This window comes from Pangasianodon hypophthalmus, chromosome 5, assembly GCF_027358585.1.
Source record: "Pangasianodon hypophthalmus isolate fPanHyp1 chromosome 5, fPanHyp1.pri, whole genome shotgun sequence".
Lineage (NCBI taxonomy): Eukaryota > Metazoa > Chordata > Actinopteri > Siluriformes > Pangasiidae > Pangasianodon > Pangasianodon hypophthalmus.
The window spans coordinates 27,026,711-27,046,291 of NC_069714.1; the positions used below are offsets into that span (position 1 = coordinate 27,026,711).

At 36.1% G+C, this 19,581-nt stretch overlaps 1 protein-coding gene across 15 annotated transcripts in view; it reads left to right on the plus strand.

Annotated features, from left to right (window-relative positions):
• Positions 1-19,581, plus strand: part of ttn.2 (titin, tandem duplicate 2) — a 174,588-nt gene that overhangs the window by 70,025 nt on the left and 84,982 nt on the right. For 9 of the 15 annotated variants that reach the window (XM_053233888.1, XM_053233889.1, XM_053233890.1 and 6 more), the window contains 16 exons: positions 9,395-9,445; positions 12,065-12,109; positions 13,320-13,718; positions 14,535-14,804; positions 14,893-15,168; positions 15,335-15,474; positions 15,569-15,695; positions 15,784-16,050; positions 16,146-16,412; positions 16,574-16,837; positions 17,627-17,766; positions 17,865-17,991; positions 18,087-18,353; positions 18,467-18,733; positions 18,817-19,083; positions 19,195-19,334. In XM_053233888.1, the coding sequence (XP_053089863.1) occupies positions 9,395-9,445; positions 12,065-12,109; positions 13,320-13,718; positions 14,535-14,804; positions 14,893-15,168; positions 15,335-15,474; positions 15,569-15,695; positions 15,784-16,050; positions 16,146-16,412; positions 16,574-16,837; positions 17,627-17,766; positions 17,865-17,991; positions 18,087-18,353; positions 18,467-18,733; positions 18,817-19,083; positions 19,195-19,334 (3,314 nt within the window). Of the gene's footprint in view, positions 1-429; positions 1,324-1,521; positions 1,633-1,922; positions 3,825-4,125; positions 4,207-4,611; positions 4,708-4,889; positions 7,275-7,641; positions 7,717-7,869; positions 7,921-8,242; positions 8,309-8,833; positions 8,897-9,008; positions 9,087-9,394; positions 9,446-9,773; positions 11,586-12,064; positions 12,110-13,319; positions 13,719-14,534; positions 14,805-14,892; positions 15,169-15,334; positions 15,475-15,568; positions 15,696-15,783; positions 16,051-16,145; positions 16,413-16,573; positions 16,838-17,626; positions 17,767-17,864; positions 17,992-18,086; positions 18,354-18,466; positions 18,734-18,816; positions 19,084-19,194; positions 19,335-19,581 lie in introns of all 15 variants that reach the window. The other 6 variants (XM_053233883.1, XM_053233885.1, XM_053233884.1 and 3 more) reach the window with 6 other exon arrangements.

Consider the following 19,581-nt stretch of genomic DNA (forward strand, 5'->3'; position numbering starts at 1 on the left):
TTGATTTTCATCAGCCACGCTCTTATGGGGAAAATTTTGGGTTGTTTTTTCAGTGGCTGCTTGTTGAATTGTTGTCCTTGTTTTCTTCTCGTTAAGAATTCTTCTATACAAATAATAAACACATCAATTAAGTAAAATCCAATCGTTAAAACAATGTTAAAGTTATAAACTTTGAATTAAATTTGTGAATTAAATCAAATGAACAAGCATTAAATGCATTTGCAGTCATCATGCACTAACATAATTAGTTTAATGGTCATTTGCACAGTATGCTGTAATATTACACAAAGAGGCAATGCCATGTATGTGAATCTTGTGAATCATTGTGTAAATATCTCTTCTCCTTTATCATTTTATACTGATTGTGTCAAAACTCTTAAAACAGTGCTTTCTTAAAGCATTGTGCTAAACTTCAATGTTCTTTCAAAGTACAAGAACCTTCCAAGAAGCCAGAGGTTCCCTCATATATACCTGCAGAGAAAGAGGAAGTGCAAGAAGAAATAGCATTGTTCAGGAAAGAAATCACACATATCCCTAAAGTAGAAGAAGACAAAGAAGAAAGGAAAAAGAAAGCTGTTCCTGACCGCAAGGATGTAACACCTGTACCTCAAATATCTAAACCCAAAGTTACACCTGTCACCGAGTCCATGTTGGAGGCCAAGCCCGAGCTTAAGACTGAACGTAAACCTGAGTTCAAACCTGAACCTAAACTTGATGTTAAGCCTGAGCCCAAACCTAAGGTCAAACCTGAGCCAAAACCCGAGGTGAAGCCAGAGCCCAAACCAAAGGTTATGCCTGAGCCTAAACCTGAGATCAAACCTGAACCTAAACCTGAGGTTAAGCCAGAGCCCAAACCTGAGGTTAAGCCAGAGCCCAAACCTAAGGTTAAGCCAGAGCCCAAACCTGAGGTTAAGCCAGAGCCCAAACCTAAGGTTAAGCCTGAGCCTAAACCTGAGATCAAACCTGAACCTAAACCTGAGGTTAAGCCAGAGCCCAAACCTAAATTTAAGCCTGAGCCTAAACCTGAGATCAAACCTGAACCTAAACCTGAGGTTAAACCAGAGCCCAAACCTGAGGTTAAACCTGAACTTAAACCTGAGGTTAAGCTTGAACCCAAACCTAAGGTTATGTTTGAACCCAAACCTGAGATTAAACCTGAACCTAAACCTGAGGTTAAGCCAGAGCCCAAACCTGGGGTCAAACCTGAACCTAAACCTGAGGTTAAGCCTGAACCCAAACCTGCAGTTAAGCCTCTGCCTAAACCTGAAGTCAAGCCAGAGAAACCTGCACCTGAGAAGAAACCTGAGTCGCTTCTACCAAAAGGTAGTTTTTGTCTCTTAGTGATATTGTCTTAGTTGGTTAATGTCTAATTTTGTCCCAAACACTTTTAGTGTCTTTACTTATTGTGTGGTGCTGTGAATTTGTCTAGCTTCTGATTTGGAAGCATATCCTCTGTCATTCTGCCTGTTTTATGTTTGATCTTTAAGTGTAACTTAAAACCACAATATGTGTCATTTTAAGTTCATGTGGAAGAAGAGAAACCAAAGCCAACTCATCGCGAACCAGCACAAGCAGTGCCTACTAAACCAAAACCAGCCACTGTGGTTCCTAAGGAAATATCTCTTCAAAAAGGTATTAGTTCATGACTTTTATGTCAGCATATCTTCTGTGCATGTGTCTGTGTTGTTTTGTCCTCTTATTAGCCACGCTCTTATGGGGAAAACAAGTGGCGCTTTGTTGAATTACTGTGTTTGTCCGGTGTCTTGTTCTTGTTTTTGTATTCAAAACTCTTTCAAATTCAGATTCAAAAGTTGCTTTACTGGCATGACAAATATTAACATTTGCACTGCCAAACTCTTATAGTACTGAAGAGTGTGGTGACACATAGAAGAACTCTTTTTAATTTCAATGTTTTTTTAAAGTGCAAGAACCTTTCAAGAAGCAAGAGATTTCTTCATACATATCTGGACAGAAAGATGTCGAGGAAATGTCACTGTTCAGGACAGACATTGTGCCTGTCTATAAACCAGAGGACAAACAGAGAGATACTGTTTTACCTAAAAAAGATATTAAGCAACCTGAGGTTTCTCAGAAGAAAGCAAAACTGAAAGATGAAGTTTCTCCTAGGCCTACAACAGAAGAAGAAGAAATAAGGCTCAATAAGCGAGGAGTCATCTCAACTAAAAAAGAACAAGCAGAAATAACAACCATGCCTAAGACAGAAAAGAAGGGATTAGTTTTAACTACTGAAGCAATAATGATGTCTCAAGAACAGAAGGTAGCACGTGTGCCAAAAATAGAAGAAACAACAGATATTCTACACAAGAAAGAATTTGTCTTAACTTCAGAAAAAGAAATGGTCCCTCAAGAACTTAAGGTAGAACCTGTACCAAAAACAGATAAAAAGGAAATTATTCCACTTAAGAAAAAAGAATTTATTTTAATTTCTGAAGAAAAAATGGCACCTCGAGCACTGAAGGTAACACCTGTTCTGAAACCAGAGAAAATGGAAGACATTCCCCCTACAGAGAAAGAATCTGTCTTAATATCTGAGGAAGAAATGGTCCCTCAAGAACCTAAGTTAGTGCCTATACCAATTACAGAGAAAAAAGAAGGTATTCCACTTAAAAAGAAAGAATTTGTCTTGACATCTGAAGAAAAAAGCGTGTCTCAAGAGCTGAAGGTAGCATCTGTGTCAAAAATAGATGAAAGTACAGGTGTTCTACATGAGAAAGAATTTATCTTAATTTCTGAAGAAATGGTTCCTCAAGAACTTAAGGCAGAACATGTAACAAAAATAGAGAAAAAGGAAGGTATCCAACTTAAGAAGAAAGCATTTGTGCAAACTTCTAAAGAAAAAATTCTGCCTGAAGAGCTGAAGCTAGCAACTGTGCCAAAAATAGGGAAAAAGGAAGGTATTCCACTTAAGAAGAAGGAAATTGCCTTAACTTCTGAGGAAGAAATACACCCTCAAGGACATAAGGTAGAACCTGTACCAAAAACAGACAAAAAAGAAAGTATTCCACTTACAAACAAGGAATTTCTCTTAACTTCTGAGGAAAAAAACTTGTCTCAAGAGCTGAAGTTAGCACCTCTGTCAAGAATAGATGAAAGAAGAGGTGTTCTACATAAGAAAGAATTTATCTTAATTTCTGAGGAAGAAACTGAGCCTCAAGAACTTAAGGTAACACCTGTGCCAAAAACAGAGAAAAAGGATGGAATTCCACTTAAGAAGAAGGAACATGTCTTAACTTCTGAAGACAAATTTGCAACTCAAAAGTTGAAGGAAACTCCTGTGCCAAAAGTAGAAGAAAAGGAAGATATTCTGTTCAAAAAGAAGGAATTTGCTATAACTTCTAAAGAACAAGAATTTGCTCATCAACAGCTAACTGTAACACAACAGCCAAAAATAAAAGAAAAGGAACAGGTTCTACTTAAAAAGAAAATTGATTTAACTTTGAAAGAAGCAGAATTAGCACCTCAAAAACCTGAGATAACACCTGATATTGGAAAGGAAACAAAATATCTTATAACTCCAAAGAAAGAAGAAACAGTGTCACAAAAAACAGACATAATAACAGCCATGCCTGAAAAACTTCTATCTAAGAAGATTGAGGTTGTTTCTTCTGAAAAAGAACCTCAGCTTCAAAAAACAGTGATAGTTCCTGGGATTAAATCTGAAGGGGAGGAAGATGTTCCACTTAAACAAAAACCTACTCCTTCTCTGAAGAAAAAAGAATTTGTGCCTCATAAGAAAGAGGATACTCTTATTCCTGCAAAGGATGACAGAGAAGTTTTCCAAAAAGGTGTTACTGCTGCAAAAGGTACAATGGCAATTAATGCCTTATCTTTCTTATCTTTATATGTTTTTCTTAAAATGAACTCTTTAAATATAAATCTTTACTGTTCCACGTTACATGTTGTCTTACATGTACATACTCTTAATCAGGCATACAAAAGCCGGCTCTTAACTGGGTATAAGCCTGTGTCAATCTCCCACTTTTCTTGTTCACAAAATCTTTTCATTCGCTAGAGTGATATCTTATATGTTAACCCGTGTATTTGTATTGGTTTCTTATGCATCATTCTTGATACTGCACCTAATAGCAATTTAAATCTTTTAAGTTCTTTTGGAGCCAAAAGAAGAGCTGCCAAGAAAACTGGATTCAATTCTTGTCTCTCCAGAGAAGGTCGAACAAGCCCAAGGTAGAGCATGAGCTTTAAACATCTTTATCTTCTTCAGTAACCTCTTGATTTTCATTCTTTGTTCTTTTGCTTTATGACTTCTTATGTACATTGCATGTGTGTGCTTTGATTGGACTTTAAGAGTTTTTAAGTGACCCATGCGAAAGTGAGAACAAACAAAAAAGAGAATGTGTATTAATGTAAACAAATAATCTATTTATTCTTCATTAATTTCATCTCATTTAATCATTTTTATAGGATTTAATTTTAGCATATATATACTGTAGCACATGAAAGAAACATATTTATGTATCTATTTATTTTTAAAATGACAGAAAAATACCTGTTATAAATCATTTGGAATATTTACTCAGGAATTTGAATACATAAATATTTTTTTCTTATAAACCTTACTGTCCTTTAAAGATACACATGTCAGCATGAGACCAGAAGCAGTCTTACCCAAATCTATTGTTGTAGCTGAAATGACTTCTCAGAGAAAAGAGACACCAACCAAAAGAGGTATTTTGACCCATAGATCCTGTATAATGACTTATCTGGATAATGACTTATATTGGTCTTAAACTTAAACTTATCAAGACTGTACAAAAATACATAATATAATTTTTTTTTTTTTGGCAACTTGTAGTATATAATATGTGCCTCTTAAAAACGTTTTATTTTCTTCTGGATACACATCTCAGAACTGCAAGCATCATCTTTGAATCTCCAGACAAATGTTCAATCTCTGGTACTTACAGAGAAAACGCCATTCATGTCACTTATGACTGAAAAAGCTTCTTATGAAGAAGAACATCTACAGCCAAAAGAAGTGTCTTTTGAGAGAATAATTGAAGACAACTACATTGAAGAGGAGGCTTCTCTTAATAAAAACAGATCCATAAAGGGAGGACGGAAGGGTACAGTGGAACAAGACATTTTCGATAGACATGTCAATGAAGATCATCAAATTCCTTTCCAATCTCTTAGTAATGTAATCTCATCAGATAATCAGAGGGGTACTAAGAAAGGGAAAATGGCAGAGAGAAATATTTCAATAAAGCAAAAATCTTCCAAATTAGAATCCATTGGTGATAAAATGAAAAATATTCAAGAAATTGGAAAAGACTGTAACCAAAAAGATGAAGGTATAAGGAAAGCCATGGGTGTTTTAGAGAGAAAGATCAGCACTAATAAAAATAGTTTAGAGGATGATCAGGTCTCACAATTAGAGAACCTTCCATGTAGTACTAGAAGTATGGAAATAGTAGGGAAACAAGAAGCAGTGGAACATAGTATAGAGGAGGATATTCAAAAGAATGTTAATGTACCAGTGAAAGACCATGGAAGAAAGGAAGCTAGCTCAAAAAGCACATTATACTCCTTGGTTGATAGTGAAAAACCTGAAAGTTTAGCCTGCAAAATTCAAGGGTTATCTAAGGATGATATTTACTCTGATTCTAATCTAAAGGATCTTTTAGTAACATCAAAAAGAGACATGCCATTGGCAAAAAATATAGCTTCAGTAGAACTAACAGATCAAGATTTAGTAACTAGAGATGTCCAGCCAATCAGCAGGGTCAAATTTATAGCTACCAAACCTGAAACAACTGCTCAGATAGGCATGTCAGATCTTAAAAAAAGTAAGCCCAATTTGACAGATGCAAGAACTAAATATGAAAGACAAGATATTCCTCAAAAAGACATTCTCAAGGCAGAGAGTCAGGCAGATATTCAGTGCAGGATAATAGATGATGAAAAGCCTATGGACACAACAAAAAGAGAAAGCCTTAGAAAGAATGAATTTTGGCTTCCAAAAGAAATTGAACAAACAGTATTACAAGAGCATGTGCTATTCAGAGACAGTCCATCATCTATCTTTGATGACACTAAAATCATTAAACCTAGCAGTACTTTTCAGCCATATTTACCAGCACAAGAAAATAAAACATATCTGAAAATGATTAGTCATCCTCAAATTTCTGATGAACGAATAGATGTTGTGTCTCCTGATATGCCAAAATATGTAGATGATAATCCTATTGAAGATACACCTGTTAAAAGTGAAGAAATCAATTTAGAATGTAGAGAAAAGGGTGAAAAGGATGAAGCACATACAAAATTGGTACATAGTACTCCTCTGAGAAAGAGTGATTCATTAAAGGAGGAATCAGTATCTCCCAACAAGGAGATCACTTTTACTAAAGTGCACAAATCTTTACATCTGGAGGAAGATCTCTATGAGGCACCAAAAAAGTCCACAGCAAAAAATTCTGTCAATGAGATTAATTTTAAAGAGGAAAAATGTCAGCCTAAAACAGACACATTTAATGGCAATGTTGTTTCAGAAGCATTAAGCATTCCTAAAGAGATATATCTAATGAAGCCTACACAGGATCACTCTGTGAAACCTATCAAACAAGCTGTAAAAGAAATCAAGAAGTCATCTCATTCTGCAGAAGATATGAAAAAGAGAGCCGTTCCAGGAAAAGAAGAACCAATACTTTTGGAAGGAGACAGCGAGACGCACAAAGTACCCAACATTGTACAACCTAAAGACAATGAATCTTTGAAAGAAGCACCTTTACCATTAACGATATCAGCTTTGTCAAACAATGATGGGTCATTTATTTTGAGAGTTTCTGATCAGAAGACTGAGCCCTTGCCACATGATGAGAAGAATATTATAAAACTAGAACATATATCTAGTATTAGTGAAAACGAAATTACCAAGAAACCATTCAAAGCCATAGAGCAAACAGAAAGGGAGAATTCTTACTTAAATAAGAGATATATTCAGGAGGAGAAATCTCTTCAATCAGGGGATGTAATATTACCCTCATATGAAACCAGTGAATTGCCTAAAAGTCTTCTGAAATGCCGAAATGATGTTGAGGAAGATGATTCCACTAAACCACTGAAACCCTTTGAAACACCAAAGGATGAAACCGAACAGTTTCCATGCAGTGAAATATTTACCCAAGACTATGAAGAACACTCTTTGGACAAAAAAGAAATCATGCTTAAAGTGAAGCCTACCTCAAAGATGGATCTTATACAACAGCATGAATTTACTCTTCCAGTGAGAGGTATTAGAGACATGGTCTTGCGTGTTTATTGTATCAAGAACTCTTATAACCACTCTTGCGCACATTTAACACCACAAAGAGATGTTACGTTATCAAACTGTCTCACTGTGTCTTGTTAGTGTGATAGAGTGACTGAAACATGGTCCATACACACTTTTGACTGTGGTTGTATAACACTATCCTGTTATATTAGTTAAAACCAAGCCCTTTTCTTCTGAAAAACAAACTGTTCCCATCACTTTCACTGTCTGTATGAGTCACTTCACTTGTATGAAATTCTCACTACTGGATCACTCAGTGGATTCACATATTAATATTTTGAAGCAATAATGACTTCTAACATTATTTTATATGTAATGTTCTTAAGTGCCTGAACCAGAGAAGAAGGCTCCTTCAGAAAAGCCAGCCATTCCTCTGAAAAAGGAGGACGTTGCTCCCAAAGGTACAAAATTATTTTGATCAGACACTGTACGTTGTATTATTTTAGGTGTGTTATTTTGTTCTGGTCTCTCTTAATTTGTTTTATTTTTTCTTGAAAATCTGAAAATCCCCTTTCAAATATATGGCTTGATAATCTGGCCATACCTTTTCACAGTTGAAAAGAAACCAACTCCAGAGCCTGCAAAGAAAATATCTCCAGTTGAAGGTATTTTTATATTTTTACTCTTTTTACACTTATCTTGTCTTAAATCTCACCTCTTGTTAATATTTTCCATTAGTTATTAACATATCCTTTTGTGTGTGTTTTTTTCACCTATTTATAACATCCTATATATGCGTACATTCTGTTAGAAGCATTAACATATTTTCTGTCAGTCTTTCTGTGTCTGTGTATACATGTGTTATAACCTGAATACATGGTTGTGTGTAAATAGCTGACATGAACTTATCTCTGAAGTGGCAATGCAAATTAATCTGCGTGTTAATAGGATCTTTAATTGTCTTTCTGTACTTTGAATGACACACAGTTAAAAAAGAAGCACCACCAGAGCCTGCAGTTGTGCTGGAAGCAAAGAAAGTTCCTCCTGTTGAAGGTAGTGGGACTTTTATTAGTTAATGCTGAATAATCATTCAGTCATCTTAAATTTATGTTTCTGTATGTTATTAATGTTGTTTGCTTTTGATCTTGTATAAGCTTCATCTGAGGTGCTAAATATATTGCTTGGCTTGTGTGACTGTCTTTGTGTTCTTCACATTTTAATTGCATTTTATGTAAAAAAAAAAAAAAAAAAAAAAAAAAAAAAAAAAAAAAATTCAACATACTAACAGCTGAGAAGGCTACAACTGCAAAACATCCACCCAAGCCAGTAAACAGACAGCTTTTCCTGAAATTCCTTCCTTAAATCCTTCCGTCCTTAGAGATGTTTCATTTTCCAAATAAGAATCTTCTTAAGTCAACTGAGTGGCACCTTAGTGGACTATTTGCATAGTTTTTTTCTTAATTATTTTTATCCACTTCTTAGCCTCATCAGAGGTTTAAAATATTCTTACATACATGGATAGTTATATCATAGCTATGTCTGAAGCATTCTTAAACTTAGTGTACACTATGTCTCAAGTTCAAGAGAAGAGGAAGAAGGCTGAAGATCTTAAGACCATGGAGAAGATAACAGAGACACCAGGTAGCAGAACAAGCAGAAGATTTAACTCTCACTGGATCACTTGCTGAAGAATTATCTTAAATATGATATTCTTGTGACATTTCATTGACATTTCTTTTAAATTCTTTTGAAGTACCCACACCACCAGAACCCAGTATATCAAAACCAACTGCAAAAGAAGATCAGATACATCATGATCAACAACCTAAAGGTATCAGAGGTGGATTACCTTGACAATCCAAATACAGTTAATTTACCCATACTTGTTTCACCCTCTTACAGGTCAAAGTTCTTCACTTTTTTGTTGAAAGTGAACACCACTTAACAGTGTAAAGCACCACTGTTAACATGTTGGTGTGCAAAAACTCGGAAGACTTTAATGAATACCGACCATTTGTGAAGTGGCCATTAATACATAATTCAGTCCCCCCTGCATGCAACTGACATGCATCCATCTCTTTTCTTTATCTTCATTATAACCTCTGTTTCTAACTATATGTGGCTATATTTTTAAATCAGATGGTGAAAAGGAACCAGTTGCTGCACCTGCACCCACACCTGTGAAAAAAGGTAAGAATGAAACTGTGACATATCTCTCAGTGATATTTTTGCCATGTTAGAAGTTGCATTTTTTTGTATTATGCATCTAAATCTTTTAAGATACTTTTTGATATGTTTCTCATAGGTGTTGACACTATGTTTTTTTGTATCTTATTGTATTGTCATCTATTATATTGTGTTCTGTTGGTCCTAATCTATGTTGTTTGTCATGTCCTTTTAAAGTTTTATATGTCCAAATGATCTGGATTACATGTTACCGTATTTGTCGTGTCGGCTTTTGATTATATTTGTTTAGCTTTTGTTCAGTATGTAATGTGAAAAATTTTCAAATCTAAAGGGAAAATTCTTATTACTGAGGAAGAAAAGCTAGAAATGCCGACTCTAAAGAAAGTTACAAGGATCTCCAAAGACAAGCATGAGGAACAAGAAACAGTGAAATTGAAGAAGGTTTACAAACCTTCACCAGAAGAACATGAAGAAATCAAGAAGGTCTATGCTGAAGCTGCCACTGAGATTTTAATTACTGAGAGTTATGAGGCTGAAAGGCAGTTTGAAAAATATGAACGTATCAAGAGAACTGAAATAATAAGACCTGAAAAAGACAAAATAACATCAGTGGAGCCTGATGAAGAACCAGAAAAGACAAAAACAGAGGAAGAAAAGGTGGAAAAGCCAGACTTGAAGAAAATAGCAAAGATTCCAAAACAAGATGTGCCCGAGGAGCCTGACCTGGCTTTGAAGAAAATAAAGAAATTACTGCCTGAAACAAAAGAACAAGAAACAGTAAAATTAAAACCTTTTGAAAAACCTGGAAAACCAGTGCCTGAACCAGCAAAAGACACTAAAATAGAACCAACGGAAAAAGAACCTGTATCTTTCCAAAAAGGCAGAGAACCTATTAGTTTTGAGAAAGCTGAAAAACCCCAAAAAGCTGATGAGCAAAAAGAACCGGAGGTCACCAAGAAAACAACAGAGCCTCCTAAGCCTGACGAGAAGATGCCAGATGAGGCTGTACATAAACCCGTTGATAGAGCTAAAAAAGATGAACAGGCAAAAGAGCCTGATACACCATTGTGGAAAGGCAAAAGGATCCCAAAACAAGATGAGGAACCTGAGAAGGTTCAGCTAAAGCCTTTCACAAAGAAGCCTTCAGCTGGATCACCGGAAGAAAAAGAAGCTCCTGAACCCAAGGAACGACAGCCAATAGAAATATCACCACCCAGTCGGATGTCAAAGACAGAACTCTTAAAGGAACCAAAAACTCCACAAAAAGAAGCTGAAATTCCTGAAAAAGAAGTAGAAAAGAAGCCATCTGTGGTACCTAAAGAAGAAGAAAAGAAGGAATTTCCTAAAAAAGTAACTCCTGTGAAAAAGGAGGTGACTCCAAAGAAGGAGGATGAGAAGAAGCCTCTAGTGATCAAAAAGGGCAGTTTGCCAAAGGAGCCTGAGAAAGAAGAGGTTATACTTAAACCCATTGAACTTGCAAAGAAGGGTTTGGAGCCTAAAAAGTCTCCTTCACCCAAGGTGACTCAAGCAGAACCAACTGAACTAGCTCCACTGGAAAGAAAGCCAAGTGTAGGTGTGGCTAAGAAACCACTCCCTGAAAAGGTTTCCCCCAAAGAATCAATTGAAAGTGTTATCCTGAAAAAAGTGCCTAAGAAAATTTCACCCCAGGAGAAAAAGATTGAAGAAATTCCAGCAGTACCTAAGAAAATCTCACCCCAGGAGAAAAAGATTGAAGAAATTCCTGCAGTACCTAAGAAAATTTCACCCCAGGAGAAAAAGATTGAAGAAATTCCTACAGTACCTAAGAAAATTTCACCCCAGGAGAAAAAGATTGAAGAAATTCCTGCAGTACCTAAGAAAATTTCACCCCAGGAGAAAAAGATTGAAGAAATTCCTGCAGTAAAGGGAAGTGAAGAGATTCCCTTAATAAAAGAGCTGTCCCCTGGAGTTGTGGAGTTAAGAAAAATTTCAACACAAATGGAAGAAGAAGCATTTGAAGAGGAGATGGCTGAGGTTGGAGATGAGGAGGAAGATGAGGCATGGGGATGGGAGCTTTCTCCTCAAGATAGCTATGCTTCTGAAGACACAGAGTATTTGGAAGAAGGCGCACTTGAGACTGCTGGGATACCAGGAGGTAGACGAGGTGAGAGGGTGACTGTGGCTCCTCACCAGTGAATGTCCTTTTATCCCAGTCTTTTATCCCATTCTCCAGAAACCAATCTTTTTTTGTACCCTGAATAATCATCCTTTCCATCTTCATATCCATAATGAAAAACATTATAAATGTTGTCTGTCTTCATATAAGTCAGTCTTTATTATGGAATGCATGTTGTCTTTTAACATCTTCTCATCTTGTTAAATGTATGTTTGTCCATATTGTGAGTTAACCATGGGGGTACATCCATGGGTGCCATCTTTTGTTACATTAATGAAACTTATTATTTCATTCATTTGTGGCATGACTATCATCCTCATGAGTCATACCCTATATTTATTTCCATTTCATCAAGATTCCCTTTCTGTCGTTATTGTTACAATTACATATAAATGCTATGCATATTTGCTAGTAATGCACATCTGCATATCCATGAAATGAAACTTATTTTTGACAATTTTGTTCAGAGGGAAAACCAAAAGAAGAAGCCGCGAGGGGGCGGGGACTGAAACGTAAGTGTTTTAGAAGTTTCATTATCTGTCCAGTATACATAGTTTATTTTCCAATACATTCGAATCCAAGATATAAAGATGTTTCATTAAATGCATTTGCCAAAAAAACAAAACACAAAAACAAAAAAAACACAGACTGTACGTAATTCATTTTCAGTGGAGAGTTACAAAGGGGAAGCCAGGAGCACCTACTATCTATGGATGCAAATTTTTGAATCTGATCAAGGCTGCGGATGTTTGAGCCATTAGCAGTTTTGCATTTTATATCCCATCTACACAGTAGTCATTCATATTATTGTTACATATGTGTTATTAGTCAAACTGAGTAATGAATTCTTAAGAATTTTTTGAACCGATATATTTGGTTGTGGCATGCTAACTAGCTGGTGTTAGCTAGTAAGCATTACAGCAATAAAAATAACTTCAGTTCGTCATATACTTGTCAAAATTTATATAGAGTAAGTGAATTGTCAACATTTTTCTATTTTAAATTCATTTAAAGTAGGCTAAAGATTTAGACTTTAACTTTGTGACCATTGTAAAAAATTATAATACGTTGGTATGGGACCATCATATCCAGAGGTCATGTGCAGGCAAAAGGTGGCATAAGTCATTAATTAATTATTTTTTTTTACTGGCATCCAGCATCCATAATCATCTTTTTATTTTTCAACTGTATATTTGTCACAATTGATTTCTTACTACATTTAAAACACTATGTCTCACCCAAATTTATAATGCTTTTTTATGTAGCTGTCCCCTTATTCTGTATGCTTACTTCATCTTTCCTTCGACACATCCTCATAACTTGCCAGTTCATTTTACATGCACAAACATGCTTTTACAAGCATGTCTACTTTTTATAATCCTTGAGTGATACAGCCAAGTCTAATCTCCAAATGTTATATTCTGTGTTTTACACTTCTTGTCATGTTTCAATATTCCTTGTTCTTGTTCTATTAGTGATTTTCTATTATTGTACTTGCTAAAAATAAAATTGCGCTCACACTGTATTGGCTGTTTTTGTTATTCATAGTTCATGCACCATTTCTTTTATTCTGTTTGCCCTATCATTCGTTTGTCTATCTGCCTTATTTTTGTATTTATTGTCTTTTTTAGTTCTTATTTTTGTTTATTCTTTTTAATGTATGCCTTTCTTTAACACCACTTGTAGACAAATGTTTAACAATCCCCTTTATTTGCATTATAGCAAAACAAACTCCATCTCCTGGTGATGCAGGACGTGGAAGAGGACTGAAACCTGGTGCTGGTGGTGACAAACCTCCAGGACAATCCCCATTTGAATACACGCTAAAGGCTGTTCCTCTGAAGTTTGTAAAGGAGCTTAAAGACATTGTGTTGCAGGAGGCTGAGTCTATTGGTTCCTCTGCTGTGTTTGAGTGCCAGATTTCTCCTTCTACTGCTGTAACTACATGGATGAAAGATGGAAGCAACCTAAGGGAGGGTCCAAAGTACAAGTTTACTTCTGATGGAAAAGACCGCAAACTGGCTATTGTTGATGTCCAGCTGTCTGACACAGGGGAATACACATGCGTTGGCAAGCTTGGAAATAAAGAGAAGACCTCCACTGCCAAACTTATTGTTGAAGGTAATATATAATAATGTGTTTTCATATATGCAGTGTTTAGTCCCTTTGAATGGAACACTTGTGTGTTCTCCCCTCTGTGTGGTTCTTTGTGCAGGTGTGTACGCAGCAATCACACTAGGGTGTGGACCAAAACAACTGGTCCGAGACTGTCTGAGTGAGATGGTCACAGTCTGCCTCCAGTTGAACTTACGTAGTTTGTTTAGACTCTGAATCAGACCAATTGGTGGAAGTAAACCAAATGTGCATGTATTTTGGGTTGCAGCAGTTTTTTTTTTTTTTTTCAATATGAACTGATAAACTGAGCTGCAAGGCACAAACCGAGCCAAAGGTCAGAGCTGTAGCTCTGCAGGAATGCACTGTTTTCACAGTATTATGATTGATGGACAAAAAGAAAAATTAAACAATGGATGCAAAAAACAAACAAAAAACTTATATGTTTTACTTACTTATATAATTTGTGTTCTCTGTTTTCGGGTGATTTTGATGAATTCTACATTCACTTGGTTTGGTTATCTCTTTATTATTGCATTTCTAAACAAAGGAAAGAGTTTTATGAGTACATTTTCAGTCCCACACATCCTTCAGCAATTTTTTTTTTGGCAATGGCCCTTCCCCCCCTTCTAGGTTCATTTCATTATGTGCAGTGTGAAACCAAACCAAATAGAAGTATCTATTTCTCTCTGATTCAGACTCAGCAAACAGACTAATAAATGTGAAAGCAATCTACACAATTCAAGGGCACAACTACATTCTATTTGTAGGGAAAAATAGTGAATATAGAGAAGGGTGATCTTGTTCTGTATTTCTTTTTTGTAGAGTTGCCTGTGAAATTCACAAAGAACCTGGAAGAGGATGTTGCTGTAATTAAGGGGCAGCCCATGTACTTGACTTGTGAGTTAAGCAAAGACAGGGATGTGATTTGGAAGAAGAATGGAGAGCCACTTTCAGAAATTGCTGGCAAGATTGCCATCAATGTTATTGGACTGCAACGTGCTGTAACAATCCAGGATGCAAATGATGATGATGCTGGCGTTTACACATGCGAGTGTGAAAATCTCAAAACTCAGTCCAATGTTAAAATCATTGGTAAGTGCAAGGGAGCCTATTAATATTGTATATCTACTTATGCTTGAAAATTCTGTTTACCTGTTTTTTTTTTTTTTTTTATTGGCAGAGGTCATCAGAGACTGGTTGGTGAAACCACTGAGGGACCAGCATGTGAAACCAAAGGCCACTGCTACCTTCAAGTGCGAGCTCTTCAAAGACACTCCCAACTGGAAGTGGTTCAAGGGAAATGAAGAGATTCCAAATGAGCCCACAGATAAGACTGAAGTCAAGAAGGAGGGAAAAGACATCACTCTGACTATTAAGAATGCTCAACCAAATGATGCTGATGAGTATGCCATTGAAGTGGAAGGCCGTAGATACACAGCAAAACTGACACTTGGAGGTTTGTGATAGTATTACAATTGTCTCTTAATTTACAAATTATATATATATATATATATATATATATATATATATATATATATATATACACATATATATATACACATATATATAAAATAATTTATATGTAATATAAAAATGTATAATTTTTTAAAATAATAATACAGAGCGTGAAGCTGAGATCCTAAAACCCCTTGCTAGCGTGGAAGTGGTTGAAAAAGAGGAGGCCAATTTTGATACTGAAATCTCAGAGGATGATGTGCCCGGAGAATGGAAACTTAAAGGGCAGGTTCTAACAAGATCACCGGTAGGACATTTGCAAAAGGGGGTTTGATAATTACACAGTGAACATCGATAAACTGTGATATTGGACACATTTCAATTTTTGTTTCTTTTTCAAGACATGTGATATCAGAGCAGAGGGAAAGAAGCGATTTCTTACTTTGAAAAATGTTCAGCTTGATCAGGCGGGAGAAGTAACATACCAAGCTCTGAATGCCATCACATGTGCAATGCTTACAGTCAAAGGTATGTTGATTAACAAAAGAGAAAGAAATTATTAATGTATGTATGTCTGTAAGTAATACGTCTTGATAACCTTCATTTAAATTCCCAGAAATTGAAATGGACTTCATAGTACCACTGAAGGATGTTACTGTACCTGAAAAGAAACAAGCAAAGTTTGAGTGTACCATCACTAAAGATGTGTCTAAAGTTATGTGGTATAGAGGATCTGATATTATATCATCAGACCAGAAATATGATATCATTGATGATGGAAAGAAACACATGTTGGTTATAAACCACTGTGAATTTGATGATGAGGGAGATTACAGTATTGAGGTCTTAAGCAAAACATCAAAAGCTAAACTGACAGTGGAGGGTAAGTCATGGTTCAAGCTGTTGCATAATATTTCAGGTGCCTGATCATCCAGACCACACATGATATTACTTAACTCAACTAATTGTGTGTTAAAGGTATTAGACTGAAGTTTATCTCACCAATGTCGGATCAAACTGTGAAGGAAGGCAAAACTGCTTGGTTTGAAATTGAGCTTTCTCATGAGAATGTGCCAGTGACTTGGTATAAAAATGAAATAAAACTGCATCCAAGCAGAACAGTGCTTACCCATGTTGATGGAAAGAAACATATTTTAGAAATCAAAGAAGTCACACTAGATGATACTTGCCAAATAACAGCAGAGGCTAAAGGAATATCAACTACAGCAAACCTGACAGTACTAGGTAATATTTTTGGTGGGGGTGTTGCTATATTAAAAATTGTAATTACTGACCTCCAGTGCAGTGATTTTTTTTTTTGCTCTTGTCTTATTCAGAACTTGAAAATTAAAGTGATGGAGATCATTCGAAAAAGCAATTTAGCTCATTGATATTTCTGTTTTCAGAGGGAGATGCCTACTTCACAGTTAAACTTCAAGACTACACAGCAGTTGAGAAGGATGAAGTCACTCTTGACTGTGAGCTGAGCAAAGATGTTCCAGTCAAGTGGTTCCATAATGAGATCGAAATTAAGGCTTCAAAGATGGTTTCCATGAAGGTTGAGGGTAACCGAAGAATCCTCCACATTAAGAAAGTGGAGAACAAAGACAAGGGCCAGTATGTATGTGACTGTGGAACAGACAAAACAATGGCCACTGTGAACATTGAAGGTAAGTACAACAGTATATAGCAGTGGCTCTCAAAAATCAGTGATTTTTTTTAATTATTATTTTGTTACTGTTACAGTGGTAGTAATCATAACCCACCATTATTAAAATTTATGATAGCACACAAAGCACACAAGTATAACACACAAGTATTGTTTATATATATATATATATATATATATATATATATATATATATATATATATATATATACACAGACACACACACATACATGAAGTTGATTGCTGGAACCAGGAAAAATGGGCAAGTGTAAGGATCTGAGCGGCTTTGACAAGGGCCAAATTGTGATGGCTAGATGACTGGGTCAGAGCATCTCCAAACCTGTAGGTCTTGTGGGGTGTTCTCAAGGCTTACTGATGCACATGGGGAGCAATGGGCTGTGTGGAAAATGGGCTGTCATTTTGGGGCCTTTTTTTCTTCTTTTGTGTGTGTCTACCCTCACTGTGATTCCCTGTCTTTGTTTTGACCTCCTTCCTATTTTCCCTATAGTTTCAGTAATGGTTTACCATGTAGCTCATACAAAAGTACTGTAAAAGTAGCATTTTGGTATTTTTTTTCTCAGCTCATGTTGTCTTTGATTGGTCAATAGTCCACTAGAAATATGGAAAAATGCTGTATGTGTGATATTAGCCATTACTCATACAGTCATTACTCATACTGATAATAATTCAGTCACCTGACCAACCTCTGCATTAAAAATATTGTTTTCAATTAGTGTAGCTAGGGCTGCATGATAAGTATTATTATTTTTACACTACTATTCTTTTCCAGCTCGTGACATTAAGGTTGTTCGTCCCATGTATGGTGTTGAGCTGTATGATGGTGAAACTGCACGTTTTGAAGTGGAACTCTCGGAGGATGATGTCCATGGCCAGTGGAAATTGAAAGGAGACGTTCTTTCTCAGTCACCGGTATAAACATTTACAAAAAAGACAAAATTTTTGTGATCATTGTATTCAGCTACACACAGCTTTTCTGTATATTATACATAATATTTTTATTTCTACAGGATGTTGAAATCATTGAGGATGGAGCTAAGCACACTTTAACTTTATACAACTGCAAAGTGCCCCAGTCAGGTGAAGTTTCTTTCCAGGGTGCTAATGCAAAGTGTTCTGCAAATCTGAAAGTAAAAGGTATGTTTTCACTCTTTGTAGTGTTTTTGTTGTCATGTCACTGAGTGTAATTTATAAATATATAGCTACTGCATAACTGATTTTTGCTTTTATAGAGCTTCCTATTACATTCCTCACACCTTTGAGCGATGTGCAAGTATATGAGAAAGATGAAGCAAGGTTTGAGTGTGAGATATCACGAGAGCCAAAAGTCTTCAGGTGGCTAAAGGGAACCCAGGAGTTGAAGGCAGATGACAAATTTGACATTCTGACAGAGGGAAAAAGGCACACTCTTGTTGTCAAATCTGCTGCCTATGAAGATGAGGCTAAATACATGTTTGAAGCTGAGGACAAGAGGACATCTGCCAAACTCATTATTCAAGGTCATTATTCTCTTTTCTAATTAAGCAAAGTCATTTAGAAAATTTTATTTTGAGATGTATGTACTGTTACTGAAAAGGATGACAAGACTTAGCATTTGCACATTATTTTACAGGCATTCGTCTTGAGTTCATCAAGCCTATCAAGGATGTTACTGTAAAGGAGCGTGAGACAGCAGAATTCAGCATTGAACTTTCTCATGAGAAAGTTCAGGTCACCTGGTACAAAAATGATGTGCGTTTGCACCCAAGTAAAGTGGTGCACATGTCTGAACATGGCAAGATCCACACCCTGTCCTTCAAGGAGGTGTCCATTGATGATACCTCTTTGATCAAAGCAGAGGCCCTTGGAAAAAGCTGTGAGGCAATGCTCACAGTACTTGGTAAGTGCTTGCAATATTTCTAGATGTTTGTCCACAGTGCTTGTAAAACAAAGCAAATCTTATGCATTTGTTTTAATCAACAGAGGGAGAAGCTTATTTCACTACCAAGCTACAGGACTACACAGCAGTTGAGAAGGATGAAGTTGTGCTGATATGTGAACTGAGCAAACCCTCTGCTGAGGTGAAATGGTTCAAGGATGGCAAGGAAATTACCCCCTCCAAAAATATCCTCATCAAGGCTGATGGCAAAAAACGTATTCTCACAGTTAAGAGGGCTGATAAGGGAAATATTGGTCAATATACTTGTGATTGTGGCACTGACAAAACAACAGCTAAGCTGAATATTGAGGGTATGTGGTTTTAACCTTGTATCTTCATATGGATTTCCAAATCAAAAAACAGTGACCAAAAGAATGGACTTTGCAAAAGTATTTCCTCTTTCTCTCATATAACCTGTGTAGATCGTGATATTAAGGTTGTCCGGCCACTGTACAGCGTGGAAGTTATAGAGACTGAGACTGCTCACTTTGAGACAGAAATCTCAGAGGAAGATGTCCACGGAAACTGGAAACTCAAAGGAGAGGCTTTGCACCAGTCGCCGGTAAATTTTGATTTCTATTTTTGTTCAATGTACATTTACCATTTTTACCAAAATTATTTTATGTTCTCTAAAATTTTAAAATCTAACCAAGGAATATGTATCAGTGAACTGAGAAATATATTAAATATCAGTGAATTGAGAAACGATAGAAATGTATTTTATTGGCTCAATCTAGATCTAATGTAACCGGAAAATACCACAATCTCTCTAATTAGGCACTTTAAGCACCACATACATATATACATGA